This window comes from Pygoscelis adeliae, unplaced genomic scaffold, assembly GCF_000699105.1.
Source record: "Pygoscelis adeliae isolate BGI_AS28 unplaced genomic scaffold, ASM69910v1 Scaffold436, whole genome shotgun sequence".
Lineage (NCBI taxonomy): Eukaryota > Metazoa > Chordata > Aves > Sphenisciformes > Spheniscidae > Pygoscelis > Pygoscelis adeliae.
Window position 1 is genome coordinate 1,308,685 of NW_008825051.1, and position 13,604 is coordinate 1,322,288.

At 52.5% G+C, this 13,604-nt stretch overlaps 3 protein-coding genes across 3 annotated transcripts in view; 2 read left to right on the forward strand and 1 right to left on the reverse strand.

Moving 5' to 3' along the window:
- Positions 1–3,394, forward strand: part of PRPF4 (pre-mRNA processing factor 4) — a 12,671-nt gene extending 9,277 nt beyond the window's left edge. Inside the window, exons 12-16 of the mRNA XM_009326388.1 lie at positions 1,026–1,115; positions 1,517–1,639; positions 1,797–1,904; positions 1,993–2,111; positions 2,291–3,394. Of these exons, the coding sequence (XP_009324663.1) occupies positions 1,026–1,115; positions 1,517–1,639; positions 1,797–1,904; positions 1,993–2,111; positions 2,291–2,484 (634 nt within the window). The 3' untranslated portion in view covers positions 2,485–3,394. The remainder of the gene's footprint in view (positions 1–1,025; positions 1,116–1,516; positions 1,640–1,796; positions 1,905–1,992; positions 2,112–2,290) is intronic.
- Positions 3,395–4,437: 1,043 nt separating this feature from the next.
- WDR31 (WD repeat domain 31) lies at positions 4,438–11,141 on the reverse strand. Its single transcript, XM_009326369.1, has 9 exons — positions 11,095–11,141; positions 10,178–10,307; positions 9,641–9,715; positions 8,448–8,592; positions 8,263–8,363; positions 7,580–7,647; positions 6,949–7,090; positions 6,095–6,257; positions 4,438–4,598 (listed from the first exon to the last, which is right to left on the reverse strand). The coding sequence occupies exons 1-9, from the start codon at positions 11,139–11,141 to the stop codon at positions 4,438–4,440; spliced, it is 1,032 nt and encodes a 343-aa protein (XP_009324644.1).
- A 2,207-nt stretch (positions 11,142–13,348) lies between these two features.
- The window catches only part of BSPRY (B-box and SPRY domain containing), a 10,436-nt gene continuing 10,180 nt past the window's right edge, over positions 13,349–13,604 (forward strand). Inside the window, 1 exon segment of the mRNA XM_009326389.1 lies at positions 13,349–13,366. Within this exon segment, the coding sequence (XP_009324664.1) occupies positions 13,349–13,366 (18 nt within the window).

Consider the following 13,604-nt stretch of genomic DNA (forward strand, 5'->3'; position numbering starts at 1 on the left):
CCCTGATTAGGGGAATCAAGGTGAGGGGAAATCGTCTGAAAAGAACCAAGTCAGAATTGCTGCTGGGCACTGGTAAACTGCTTTGGGTGATGGATGGAAGATGTGGAGATTGTTTCATTCTAACCTTTTATTTAGGAGAAAATTTCCCCTCTTGGATATTAAGAAATGAACTTCTGAGTTATTGGGAAGCACCAGTATTCAGAGAGGGACTAACCAAATACATGACCATGCACCATAGCTTCATCCAGTAATAAAAACAAGCGGCCCTGTCATTGCACAGTGTAGTTTTGGAAGATGAGCAGCATCTATCTCAAGCCTGTGAAGAAGAGAACGTGTAGATACCGAGCCCTAGCACCTGCTGTGTTTGAAAAGTGGAGCCCTGCAGTGCGCCTGAGGAAGAGGCAGGCTACTCCGAGATGCTCAGTTGTTTATCCTTAGCTGAAAGCCACTGTTTCTAATTGCAGAAGCATACCTGTGCAAAGGGACGGGTTGTTTATTAGTCTCATGTGACCACGTCTCTTTAGTTGGTCTGTTGGACAGAAACTCTGCACGCTGTTCAGGTCTTCTGCTGAAGGCTGCTGGCCTGCTGACTGTAATTCTGGGAGAATAAATATTCACTCTATCCTGCCTGCCCTGCGATTCCTCAGCACAGCTGGATTTGCTGTAGTTGGGGATGTGTTCTGTGTAGCCGCAGTAAAACTCCCTGCTGTCCAGGGAGTCCGCGTTTTGTTTCTGCTGTTGCCACTTTCAAAGTGCAATTAACAAGGGCCTTGTTAATTTTCTGGAAATAATTACCCCAGGAGAACTTTATAACCAACGTGAATCCACATTCATGGGTTTCACTTAGAGCTTTAGCTGTGTGAACAGAAGGCAGAATTCAGAGTCACTAGTTAGAACTCTGATTTTCCTGTCTGGCTTGCGCTTAATTAGCAGCTGTCTTGCTGTGATCATAATGCTTGCAAAGGCCTGGCTAGAGCCAGCCACCTCTGACCAGTGTCCGATGACTTTTGTTTCTGGTTTTTCAGTGATGAACCGGTGGCAGATATTGAAGGACACAGCATGAGAGTGGCACGTGTGATGTGGCACCCATCTGGCAGGTTCCTGGGTACTACCTGGTATGGAGATTTGGTTATTTGGTTTAAGACACTACCTAGCTGGTAACATCTAGCTGGTAGCCCCATGGGTACCACTGCTTGTCTGCAGAGGAGCCCCGCATGCGCAAGGGTTGGCCATTCTTGACAACAGCTGGGCTGTTGCAGTGTAAATCATAGAATCATAGAATAGTTTGGGTTGGAAGGGACCTCTAAAGGTCACCTAGTCCAACCCCCTGCCGTGGGCAGGGACATCTTCAACTAAAATAACTAAATAACAGCAAGTCATTGGGATTCTGTTCTCTGCCCCTCATGTGAGATGCTGTTGGTCTCCAGCTGGAAATAAAAGGCCCACAGAGTTAGTGAAATATCCTGTTATTCTCCCTGGAGATACGTTTAGTTGGACAAATGCTTTGTTTTTACAGCTACGATCACTCATGGCGCTTGTGGGACTTGGAAGCTCAGGAGGAGATTCTCCATCAGGAAGGGCACAGTAAAGGTGTCTATGACATTGCCTTTCACACAGACGGCTCTCTCGCTGGGACTGGGTGAGTTTGCTTTGCGTCAGGACTGGATGTGAAATACTATCAAGGTTTTGTCGCTGTCTGATGCCAAGCGCCCCAGCGATTTCTGCGGGTGAAGCTGAGCGTACTCTGGCAGTTGCTGGGGTCTCTGATGGGTAGTGCTCGGGTTCTCTCTTCCCAGTGGACTGGATGCTTTTGGCCGGGTGTGGGACTTGCGCACGGGACGCTGTATCATGTTTCTAGAAGGCCACCTGAAGGAGATCTACGGGGTTAACTTCTCCCCAAATGGGTAAGAAAGGAGCTTGCATGGTTCACACGGGAGCTCTGAGTACAAACCCCAGCTCCCAACAACATGTTCTTCCTCCACCCTTTGGCAGATACCACGTCGCAACTGGCAGCGGTGACAATACTTGCAAAGTGTGGGACCTCCGCCAGAGGAAGTGCATCTACACCATTCCTGCCCATCAGAACCTGGTGACCGGGGTGAAATTTGAACGTAGGTGCCTTCTCTCTGACGTTCCTTATCCCTGCCTCTCCTGAGCTGAGGTGGCAGGGGATGGGGCAACTCAGAAATGCATCTTCAGGTCAAGAAGGCCTGTACTGGTTAGCAGAGACAATTTGTCAAGTTTTTATTTGCAAATCTCGCTTCTCCCTTTTTCTCCTCCTCTACTGCAGCCAATCACGGAAACTTCCTGCTCACAGGCGCTTACGACAACACCGCAAAGATCTGGACTCACCCCGGCTGGTCGCCTTTGAAGACGCTGGCTGGTCACGAGGGAAAGGTGATGGGACTGGATATCTCCCTCGACGGCCAGCTGATAGCGACCTGCTCCTATGACAGAACCTTCAAGTTGTGGACAGCGGAGTAGCTCAGAGGTGCTGCTGGTGAACGGGAATGGAGACGTTAATGGCTTTCAGCTAAGACTTGCTTTTTTTATATTAAAGGAAAAAAAAAAAGGAGTCGGCTATTGCAACATGCATTACGGCAGCGGTAGTCACTGGCTGGTCTTGGGTTGAGGTGTTTCTGAAGCACCTGTGTTTGCCAGGGCTTGGTTGGAGTCAAATCTTGGGTGATGTTTTTCCTCTTTTTAGGACTTTGTTTTTATACTGCAGACACTGCTTTCTGCTGTAATTTGGAGATGATCCATCTGCTTCCACCCTCCCTTCCAAGTTAGGCTCACAGGTTTTCTCCAGTCTGTTCTAAACATTTGTAGGTGGCCTCACAACACCTCGGGTATGGTGTGCTGTTCAGCCTCTCTTAATGCCCTTCTTACCTTCCGTTTTCCAGGAGCCTTTGGTAGGAGTCTGTGGCTTCAAATTTGATTTGCATTTGAAGAAAGAAAAACTAGCTGTCAGTTACAGGAGGATGGTACCCTGCTTCCCCTGCCGCTGCAGGGGAGTCTCTGAATGTGGAGGTCTGCGTCCCCTTTGTACTCGCTCACAGTAGATCTTAAAGGCCAGGGAAATTTTTCTTTTCCGTGTACCGTCTCATGTCCTCGCTCCTTGAGCGGTCTCATGAACCGGGTGTTTCAAACCCATGTAGGCATCTCCTGTTCAAGTTTTTGCTGTGTCTCACTGAGACGATACAAAGAAGGCTATTTCAGTGTAGGATTGTCGTGTTCTAACTTGCACTGTGCGGAGCTTTCTTATTTGTCGTTTATTCTTTAAATTGAGGTTTTGCAAATGTTGTGTTCTGGAAAATCAAAACGTGTTTTGAATGTGCACCCTAGCCTCTGGGTCTGACTAAGGAATGGAGAAATTACAGTTACTTCGCAACACACGGTTTGATTTCTGTCTGCTGTCGTAAGAAACCTTTGGGAGAAGAGAAGACCGATTCATCTCCCCGTTGTCAGCTGGAGAGCAGCTGCCCATGTTCCTTGGGAGTGAACACAGTGCTGTTCTCAACAGAAGTTGGAGATTGTGTTTTAAGAAGAAAAAAAACAAACCCAAACCCACTCACAAGTTACTTTTCGTCTAGCGGAGTGCCAGTATGGTGGTACCTGCCACGTGCTGTGTGCTGGCTCTTATTTACTCCCAGGGAAAATACTATGGGTCGAGAGGCCAGTGACTAACACAGAAAAATACTTCATTGCAGCCTCCTCTTGCGTAAGCCTGGATACCAGCTGTGCGTGCTCAAGCTGGTTCTTACCCACCTCATAAAGTGGCTGCTAAAGGGACCGTCCCCGCCTGGCCGCTGTGCAGGGGGGGGCTCCCAGCGGCGCAGCCGGGACAAGCCCCCCCAGGGCGTTTCTCATCAGGTTGCCACTCACGGGATGATGCTGGCCCAGCAGTCGCCCTGCAGGCTCCCACGTTTCTAGCTGGCTTAGGATTAAATTTTGGACGCCAGTGAATGTTCTGCGTTTACACTCACGTTGTTCCCGGGGTATAAATCCCCGTGCAGGGTTTCTGTCGCACCACGTTCAGCTCCACTCAACTGGAGCAAGGGGAAGGAGGCCGAGCGTTCCCTGCCCCGTGCCCTGGCCCCCTTCAGCGCTGCCCCTTGGCTTCTCGCAGCTCATCTCCTCCTCCATTAGCCCCCATCACGTGCAGCTAGCCTGCATAGAGGTTTTGTAAATAAAAAAATTCACAAGGCTCTTTCAGGAGTGAGAACTTGGCCCGAATGCATCCATGCTTTGGCTTTTCTTCTAGACAACTCCAGTGCCTTCCTGCCACCCACAAACTGAAACCAGTAAATCCCCCTGCCCCGCTGATCGCACATTGCTGCTCTACAGGCACAAGGTCTCCTGGTGCTTGCAGACAGGGAAACTCTCAGGGAATCGCATCCCCTTGCAGGGCAGTCTCTGTTGGAAAGGTTACTACAGTCAAAACGCTGCCACCTCCTCCAGCAGCAGGTCCGCATGGTCACTCATCTGGAGTACGTGAATTCCCGAGTTAAAACTGGCACAGAGCAGTGTGGAGCTGTCGCAGACGGCCAGCGAGGCCAGCGGTCCCGATCCCTCGAGGCACAAGGTGGCCAGGCAGGCTGGGGAGGGAAGAGACAAGTCACTTGGGACATGGTTTGACGAGATGAGACATGACCGCACCAACCTCCCACCTCCTGGCTTTGCCCGTGTGCATCTGTCTGCTCCGAGGGTGAGCTGCACCCCTCGCTGTCCCACGTCCAAAGGCAACGGGACGTGCCCTCTGGAAGAGACACCCTCCACCCCCGTAAGCCCCACAGGGGATCTGTGCGTCGCCCAGCTAACGTGGATCCAGGCTGAGGTCGGGCTCTGCCCCTTCCCTGGAGAGGAAGCAGGGATGGATGGACAGACAGACCCCACTGGGCAGAGCTGCAGGGCTCGTGTGGAGGCATTCCTAACACGCCTTTTTCTCCCAAATTGCTTACGGTCCAGAAAAATTCTTCCTAAGGACTGTGCTACACTCAACATGCAGTTTTGATAAATCACCAAAAGAGAAACAGAAATAAGATTTACAATATCCAGCACCACATCAGCCCTTCTGTTTGTGTCTAGTATTAAAAAATATCCTGAGGCAGCATTCGTGCAGACGCTAACCCCACGCTGAGCTGCTAACAGAGCCACATTTGACACAGACGTACAGGCAACTCGTGGTGACTTACACCCTTCCAAGAGCACCTGAATTAAGGCTGACGGCTGTGAAGGTCACCCACTTGTGAAGGCAATAGGATGAAAATAAAGCTGCTGCCAACCCCGCGGCTGTCTCGGCGTGCACAGGCACCAGGGTGAAAGAGGTAAGTGAAACAGAAGGTGAGAGTTTTCTGTGGGAGATCATCGGGTTTCTATTTTCATCCTATGTTAAATAAGTGCATTTGGAGAGGTGCTTAGCCACGGGGAGTGTCTAATGCTGATGACTTCTGCATTCAGTGCCCATCTGTGAACCTGAACCGTTTCCCAAGAGGTCTCTGCCTTCTGCCCAAGGCGTTCGGTTACTAACAAGCTGCTGCTGTGGCAGGGCTTGGCAGGTTAACAGCCTTTGTGTCCAGCTCAGGTGAGGACTGGCCCTCACCAAGTACTCCAGCAGGCAGGGTTAACCCCGAAATGCCCACAATCCCCCTTCAAGAGGATGATCAAATTGAGGGCAGCTGCTGACCAGCCCTCTATCCTCCAGCACAACTTCTATTCTTTACAACTTTCCACTGGTATCTGCGGAAAGCCCCAGAGTTCCTCTGTTCTTTTTGATCTTTTATCATTTGTTCTTTCATTGCTGAACTTGGACATATCTTTAAAAGCCATCTTGTCATTACTTCCTTTTAGTCTAGGAGCACTCCTATTGTCCTAGGTGACAACCCCGTCACCTCCAACATTACGCACCCAAACACCCTCCTTCGCTGGAGGGTTTGCTCTGGGGCATATCTCCACCCTGCCCTGCAGCTGGATTAGAGTAACACCCAGAGATTTCAGGCTTCATTGTCCCCATTACCACCGGTAGACAGAAACGAAGGAAGCAGTTTTGTTATCCCAGGGTAAGGCACACTGAGTGGGCAGGACCCTCCCCTACCTCCACTGTGTTGGTCCCAGACCTTCACTGTGCTGTCGTACGAGGACGTGGCAATGCTGGGGGCGAGAGCTGGGCCCCGTGGAAAGAAAACGCATGAGGTCGTGGTCTGGAAATGCCCTTTGTACTCACGCACTCGGTTCCTCGTCTGCCGTAGGTCCCACAGCTGCAAGGCAACAGGCAGCGTTTAGAGCTCAGGCTCTGTTACTGTCACTTGCCAACACGGAGCTGTTTTACAACGAAAGGAAGATGGTTTTGGATTAAGAGCTCCCTGCCAGTCCTCAGAGTACAATGTCTACCGCCTTTGTGCCCTGCTCATGCTCACAGTCCTGGAGAACTTCAAACCCCAAAGGATTTTCACCACCGGTGACTATGTGAGTATGTGCCCACGCCCATTAGAGCTGATGGGCTAAGACTGTGCAGGCAGAAAACCACGACTCCAGCCTGCTCCCGTCCTCAGCCCTGCTCTCCCTGGGATGGGATGGTCTCATCCTCTTGATGCTCACACACGGGGCTCAGAACCTGCAGGATTGTATCCCTGGTTTGGAAACACCTCGAGCAAGGGGGCCCTTACAGGCTTTCTGCAAGAACCTCATGCTCCTCGATGCCATTACTGAAACAAAACCCCAGTGCTTTAATCAGGAAGAATATCTGCTCGGATGTTCTCTGAGCAGAAGACTTACCGAAGGGACAGGCAGGAAGACGGTAAGCTCTGGCCCTGGCTGGTGACACTGGCATAAGGCCAACGCAACGGGAGCAAGCAGATCCTTGGAGCACTGATCTGCTGCCCTCCGCTGTATGCCGTTGACATTGGAGAAAAACCAGAAAAAGCAGGACTTGCTGCCCAGCAAACTCACGGTCGCCTCGCCGCCCTCGCCAGCGGAGCCGCTGCTGCTGCTGAGGCAGTACCGCCCGTCCTGGCTCACGTCGCAGCACGTCTGAATGTGCTGCTTGGCTGGAAACGTGTGTGCCACCTGCAGCTCCCGGCTGTCCCAGATCCTGGAAGGAATAGGAGCGGGGAAGGGGGACTGATGCATCAGTGCCACGATGGGCTTCCCTCCATGCCCTCCTGCGCACCCTTGCTGCGCCCTCACGCTTTGCCCTTGCTGCCGTCCCTCGTGGGGCAGTCCCCCTCCTTCCTCCCAGCAAGCCGAGCTCCCAAAGCTCTCACTGCACCCTTGCATTTATCTGTCCTGGATCAATCTTTAGCCAGAGCAGCTGTGCTGAGCTTTTTTATAAATTCTCTTTTTCACCCACAGTCGCCACCCAGTGCTGCTTACAGCCAGGGGTGTCCCCATACTGTCCTCCCCTGGCAAGAGACCATGCTCCAAGACCCAGGTGAGCTGGAAGGTGGCTTCTAGCCACCCCAGCAGGGTACAGGAGACCAGGTGGTCATGACAACCAAAGAAACAGCCCCTTGTGCACCGACATCTTCCATAATCCCCGTGTGCCCCAACTCCCTTCTCCGTGGCCACACGTAGAATTTACCTGATTGTTTTATCCTCTGAGGTCTGGATGACGTAAGGCTCCCCAGGAACCCAGCACAGGTGTGTGACCTGCGGAGAGGAAAGGATGAGCAGAAGCCCACCTCTGTGTGCAGCCCAGGCTGGTGTCCGCCTGTAGATACGCAGCCACCGAGCTCCCATCCTCTCCCTCCTCGTGCTGGGTTGTGAGCAGGAAATGTTGGATGAGGTTTTTTTCTGCTTCGCACCAACGCTGCTCCCCCACCAGGTTCAATCCCAGCGTGGCTGCTGGGGGTTATCTGCAGGCAGGGAGGTGCCAACAGCTCAACAGGACACAGAGCCATGGGAATAGGGGTACCGCGCGCACTAGAAGACGGTACCCATACCAGCTCCGCTGCTGGGCTGGTACAGAAGGGAATGCAGCCCCCACCGCATGATGTGCTTCCTAACAGCTCTGAGGTAGAGCGTTAATAAATTGCCGTATGTCTCTTGGTACCTTTGTGCTCCTGGATTTGTTGTTACCTGGAGAATGAAGTAACTGGCCTCAAGCTTTGGTCTCCCCAGGTGCACAGGCAACCCGTGCAGTGCCTCGAGGGCTTCTTGTAGCACCGAGCTCAGAGCAAATTCACTCTACACGGCTTCATGTGTGAAATAACCAAGTAGGCAGCGAGGTGCCATGATAGACTGCAAGGAACCAGCGGCTCCTACCAGATTCCTGGAGATAGCGGCTCTGCCCAGACACTCTCCGGTCTCTGTGTCCCACTTGCACATGGTGTTGTCTCGTGAACCCGTGCACAGCTGGGAGGCATCTGCAACCACAAGTTAACATACAAAAAAAGGTCAAGAAAAGCTGTCAAGAAATCCCTGGGGAATGGGAGCGTGTTGTCCCTCACCCGGGCTCACAGCCAGTCCAGTAACAACCAGGTCGTGTCCTGGGAAGTGCTGGCTTGGCCCCGAAGTCCCGTGAAGCTCCCACATCATCACCGTCTTGTCCCGGGATGCACTGAAGCCTCTGTTTGATTCAGGGGCAGAGGTGACCTGCCAAGGACAAGATGGGAGAAGCTTGTCCCCACCCAGCCCAGCTGTGCGCGGGGAGAACACAACACTCCTGCTGTCGTGTCAAAGCCGAAGACGTGCAGAAACGTGACTGGGGAGAGCCTGACCTTCAAACTCTGTTTTGCCCGTGCTGGATGTGCATGTGCCGGATTGCCCGACGCTCACACTGGGACTCCTGCTTGCTTCTGCTCTGCCAAATCCCAGCCACAGGCAAACCCCGACGCAGCGGGGCCGGGGGAAACCGCTCAGCCTGAGTGCGATTGCTGCAGCCCGTACTGTGGCCGTGTGTGTCGTGGCAGGGAATGTCGGGCAGCTGGGGTGTGCGACCCGCTAGCGGGACCCACGTCCTCTCAGAACTAGGGAGCTGGATGGTGGATGGGGGTTCTTGGATCTTGTTCTCAGAAACCATTAATTTTATGGGAAAAACTTCCTTAAAAACCCAAATGAGCCCAGTGCACGGTTGCTTTGAGCACTGGGATGAACGAAGCCCCCTCCAATGCCCACAGCACAGGGGACCCACGGGGCTGTCCCCAGCCGAGGTGCACCGGCCACGCCACGCACGCACGTTTCCTCTCCGAGTAGCGTGTTTGGCTTTGTAATCAGGATGCCAGAAGGAAAATTAAAGCCCTGCTGTTCCCAGGCATGGCTGATTTGTAGAATAACGATGAGTCCAGCGGAATGAGACCTGAAGAAAAGTGAGCGGCATCTCTGAATCAAAAATTTGACCTAGTAATTCTTCCTGAGTTTTTGCTACCCAGGCTCTTGGAGGGGAAGATAAGCCCATGTCCAAGCCTCCTGGAGCCCTGTTTCGTCTGGATGCAACCACTCCCTGCTGCTTCCCTGGACAGCAAAGTATCAGTTGGGACCTTGGGAAAAACCTAACGCATTCCGATACCCCGGTCCCTCTTTCTGACGGAGCAAAGCGAGCCCTCTGTGGATGGCAAACCATCGCTCCATCGTGCCTGGTTCCCCCGTTTCTGACAGGTAACAGTACGGGAGACCCCACCGCACTCGATCGGTTGTCGCTCACCTTGGTGACCTCCCGCTCGTGCCCGACGAACCGCCGCAGCGCAGCCCCGGATCTCCAGCTGCAAACAGCCACGCTCTGCAGAGGAGCAGGGAGAGGCAATCAGCAGCGGCCGCAGGAGAGCGGGTGAAGGGGGATTATGCGCGTTCTTGGTTACGTTACACCGAGACCCGCGCACAGTCCAAGCCTGGAGAGGGAACGGGTTCTTCTGGTTTTGAGCTCCTACAGCATATACAACTGTCTTTAGAGCCCGTCCATTGCCAGGTAACGTAAGAGAAGGGCCAGTCCCGTGATTCCAGGCCTGGGTGAGAGCATTTGATGTGATCTGAGCTCTGGAGAGGTTACAGAATTTGATTCAATGTGCTCCAGTGTATGCCCTCACTCTAAGCTCATCTTTTCTTTCTGAATTCAGCAACTGACAAAGTTGTTACCGTTCATGGAAATGTTTAAAGCTCACATTTAAACTTTATTTTCCTAACCTGTCAATACATTTTCCTGCCTGTGCCTGTGCTTTGTGCCCCGTGGCGCGGGGTACCTCACCTTATCCCTTCCTCCTGACACACACAGGTCTGGTTTGAGAGCAGCCACAGAAGTGACGGCATCGGTGTGCGCGGGGCCGTGCTGCTGAACGGCTCGAACAGGTCCTGTCTCTTCCACGGAGCCATCGGCCCTGCAGCAGGCAGAGAGACAGCGGCGGGAGCTGCAGGGCGCTTAAAGGCAAAGTCAGGGTGCCATTCCCTGACGAGACCGAGGTCTGGGAGGTGGCACCACTGCCTGGGCTGGAGAGTGACAACATCTGCCTTTAGAAAGCTGAAGAGAAGCTGTGAATGGACAAATGCATCTCCTGGACTAGGTGAGACGGAGCAGGCCTATTCCACCTCTAGAGCTGCTAAATATTTAGACGTTTACTCACTCCATGCTGGTGCAAAGAAGAAAAGAAATGTTGATCTTGCCAGCCTCCGCTTCCACTAACACCTTTCAGGCTCTGCTGCTCCCCTTTGCTCTGACACCAGCCTTGCCAAGCACGTCGAGTCCCCCCGGCTGCCACCCTGTGCTCTCAGCTGATCTCCAGGCAGAGATCACCCACCTTGCTGCCAGACACCCAATTTATTTCATCTTGCCGATGAAAGCTGATGACAGTCTCTGAAGAGACAATGAAGCAGTCTGGATATTTGGGCCGAACAGCCACCCCTGAAGCTGTTAGCCTTCAGAGCTCTGCCTTAGCCATCACAGAGCACGACCACCGGCCATGTTTACATGCTGCATTTTGGATTTCAGTCCCCCAAAGAAGCTGAGCAGACTTTAGAAGCGAGGGTCAGAAATGAAAATCTGATTCATACATTCAATAATGAAACTAAAACCACGTGCTTGCTATATTTTCTGTTCCTTTGCTGTTCTCTATTGATTCTCATAACTGGTTTATTAACTTAAGACAGGATCATCTGGGGTTGTTTTACCTGTATTTGGCGGTGTGGAAGCTGATTTTACTCTGCAGTTTCCCCATAGCCCTGCCAACGAGCACGGCTCCCGCTACGGCCAGCAGCGGTGAGCATCACATCAGCATCTCGGGCACCTGCTGCTGGGACACGACCTGTGGGTGAGGAGACACAGCATTACTGGGAATCCAGAGAGGTTTCTGCTTGTTCCATATATGGGATAAGGTGCTGAAAACACGTTATCTACATCTTAACTTCATTCAGAGTAAGAGGAAAAACCTTGGAGGAGGGGACGTCTGGAGCTCCCCGATCAAACCTTTTGCTTAGAGCAGAGCCAGCTTCAGAGGTGAGGTTACTGCGACCTTACAGCTGAGCTTTAAAAATATCCAAGCTTGGTGAGGCCACAGTAGAGATGGCGCTGCTGCCTATAATTCTTCTAGCGCCTTACACCTCCTCTTACTCCAGTACCTGCTCTTGACTTCCATATTTCCCGGAGATCCCAATCTCTAGACTGGTGAATGCAAACACCTTCAGACTGAAGTTTGTACAGCCGGCTGGTGGGACTGTATCTTTAGACCAAGATAACTGCAGTCACGGGCAGCTGGAACTTAACTGGACCAGCCTGACTTAATGTAAAGCTTGAAGTGGTCTTTCCATAGGCTGAGGAACACTTTGGGACCAGCAGCTTCTATGTCCAAACTCCATCCCCAGGTCCAGGCTAGATGAAACTACCTTGATAACCCAGACGCATTCAGCAAAAAAAATACCTGCTGCCCAGGCTGAGACCAGCCTGCCCCGTCCCAGGGCATCCCCCGCAAGTGGCACCACGACAGCCAGTCCCCGCAGGAGCATCCCTCCGGGCGAGGAGCCTTTGGCGGAGCCGCGCTCGGGCCGTGGCAGCATCTCTCCCTCGTACCCTCGCGGGTCACAGACCGAGCAGAAGCCAGTTCCAATGGCAGTGAATGACTTCTTCTTAGCTCGAGACACACTAATTGGATTTAGTCTGTACTAGGTGTTCATTAGCGTTCCCGTCTTCTGGGTCAGTAGTATTTTGCTAATAAAAATCGGAAAAAAAACCCCAACCGGTTGTTCTAGCAAAGAAAAAACCTGCTTCAAGGCTCTGCCCACAAAAACTTGAAAACCAAATACTGGAAGCACTAAGCAAGAGGGGGTGGGTTTCTACGAAACATTCCCTTTCTAATTTTACCCTGACAGCCTTTGTGATTAGCAATTAGTAATACCCAGTTAATCTCCGCCTGTTCTATCCAGGAGTTTGCATGTTCAAAAGATGTGAAGAATGACAAGTCCCACAGTTGAGGGGCAGTGATAATTCGGCAATTTACTTCTTTCAATCAGACTGAGTGTCCAAATCGTTTCAGTACATTAGGAACAAATATGATTTTTCTTTGACAACGGGAGAACTCTGCAAGTTGTTTCTCCTGCAAAACAAGATTCTAGGGAAAAGCTAAGACGTAAATTCTGATTTTTTAATTACGATGATTACTATGTTTCCCAACCAGCGGTTAGTTTCCCCACTCACGTGGTTAATGCACACGTGCGATCGTCCCTGCCCGCACATCAGCTCAAACCGAGCTGGATCAAGGCAGAGAGCTGCCGGCAGCCGCGGGAGGCTGCAAGGGAAGCGGGAGGTCTGTCCTGTGTCTAACTGCATTCTCCCGCCTCTTGCCCGCTGCAAAAAAGAGTAGATTTTTCTGAATCCTGAACGAGAACAGTAGTTGCTCGGGCAGGATGTTCACCTGAGGTTTTACTATCTGGCAGGCTTCCCTACGTGTTTATCGTGAACCTGGTCCATCACAAAGCTCTCTAATAACAGGGATCCTGCAGCAACTGATCCATACAAAGCTACGCCTCCAGAAGACTGGATTTCACGCTGGAGGCTCTCCTATCCTCCCCTCCCCCCAAATGCATTGCTTAACAGAAATCAAAAACATTTTTTTTTTACTAAATTGTTTTTTTAAAAGTAACCCACGCTGCTGCCTGAGCCTGTCGGGGCATTGCAGTGAAATCCGTACCACGGAGCAAGGAAACGACAATATCCACAGCAGCGGGCACGGAAATCCCAGCAGAGCTTTCTCCCCGCTTTCACGGGGTGTTAGACGTCCCTTAGAAGAGGGGTGTTTAACCATCTTTGGGGAGGACACGGGGGCAGCCCCGAGTCCCTGTAGCCGGGGGCGACCCCACGGCAATGAGGCAGGTCCCTATAGCCGGGGACGGCCCCCCGGGTGGTAAATGGGTGCATCCCGGGTCCCTGTAGATGGGGGCAGCCCCGCAGGTAGGATGTGGGGCAGCAGGGTGGGTGCAATATGGGGTGCAGTCCAGGCCGCTATAGCCGGGGCAGCCCCTGGGAGGCGTATGGGGACAATACAGGTTCCTATAGCTGGGGCAACCCCATAGGAAGGCTATGGGGCAGCCCCTGGGAAGGATACGGGGACAGCGTGGGTCCCGTGGGGCTGGGTTAGGGAAGGGTACGGGGCAGCCAGCCCAGCCCCGGGAACCGGCCGGGCCGGGCC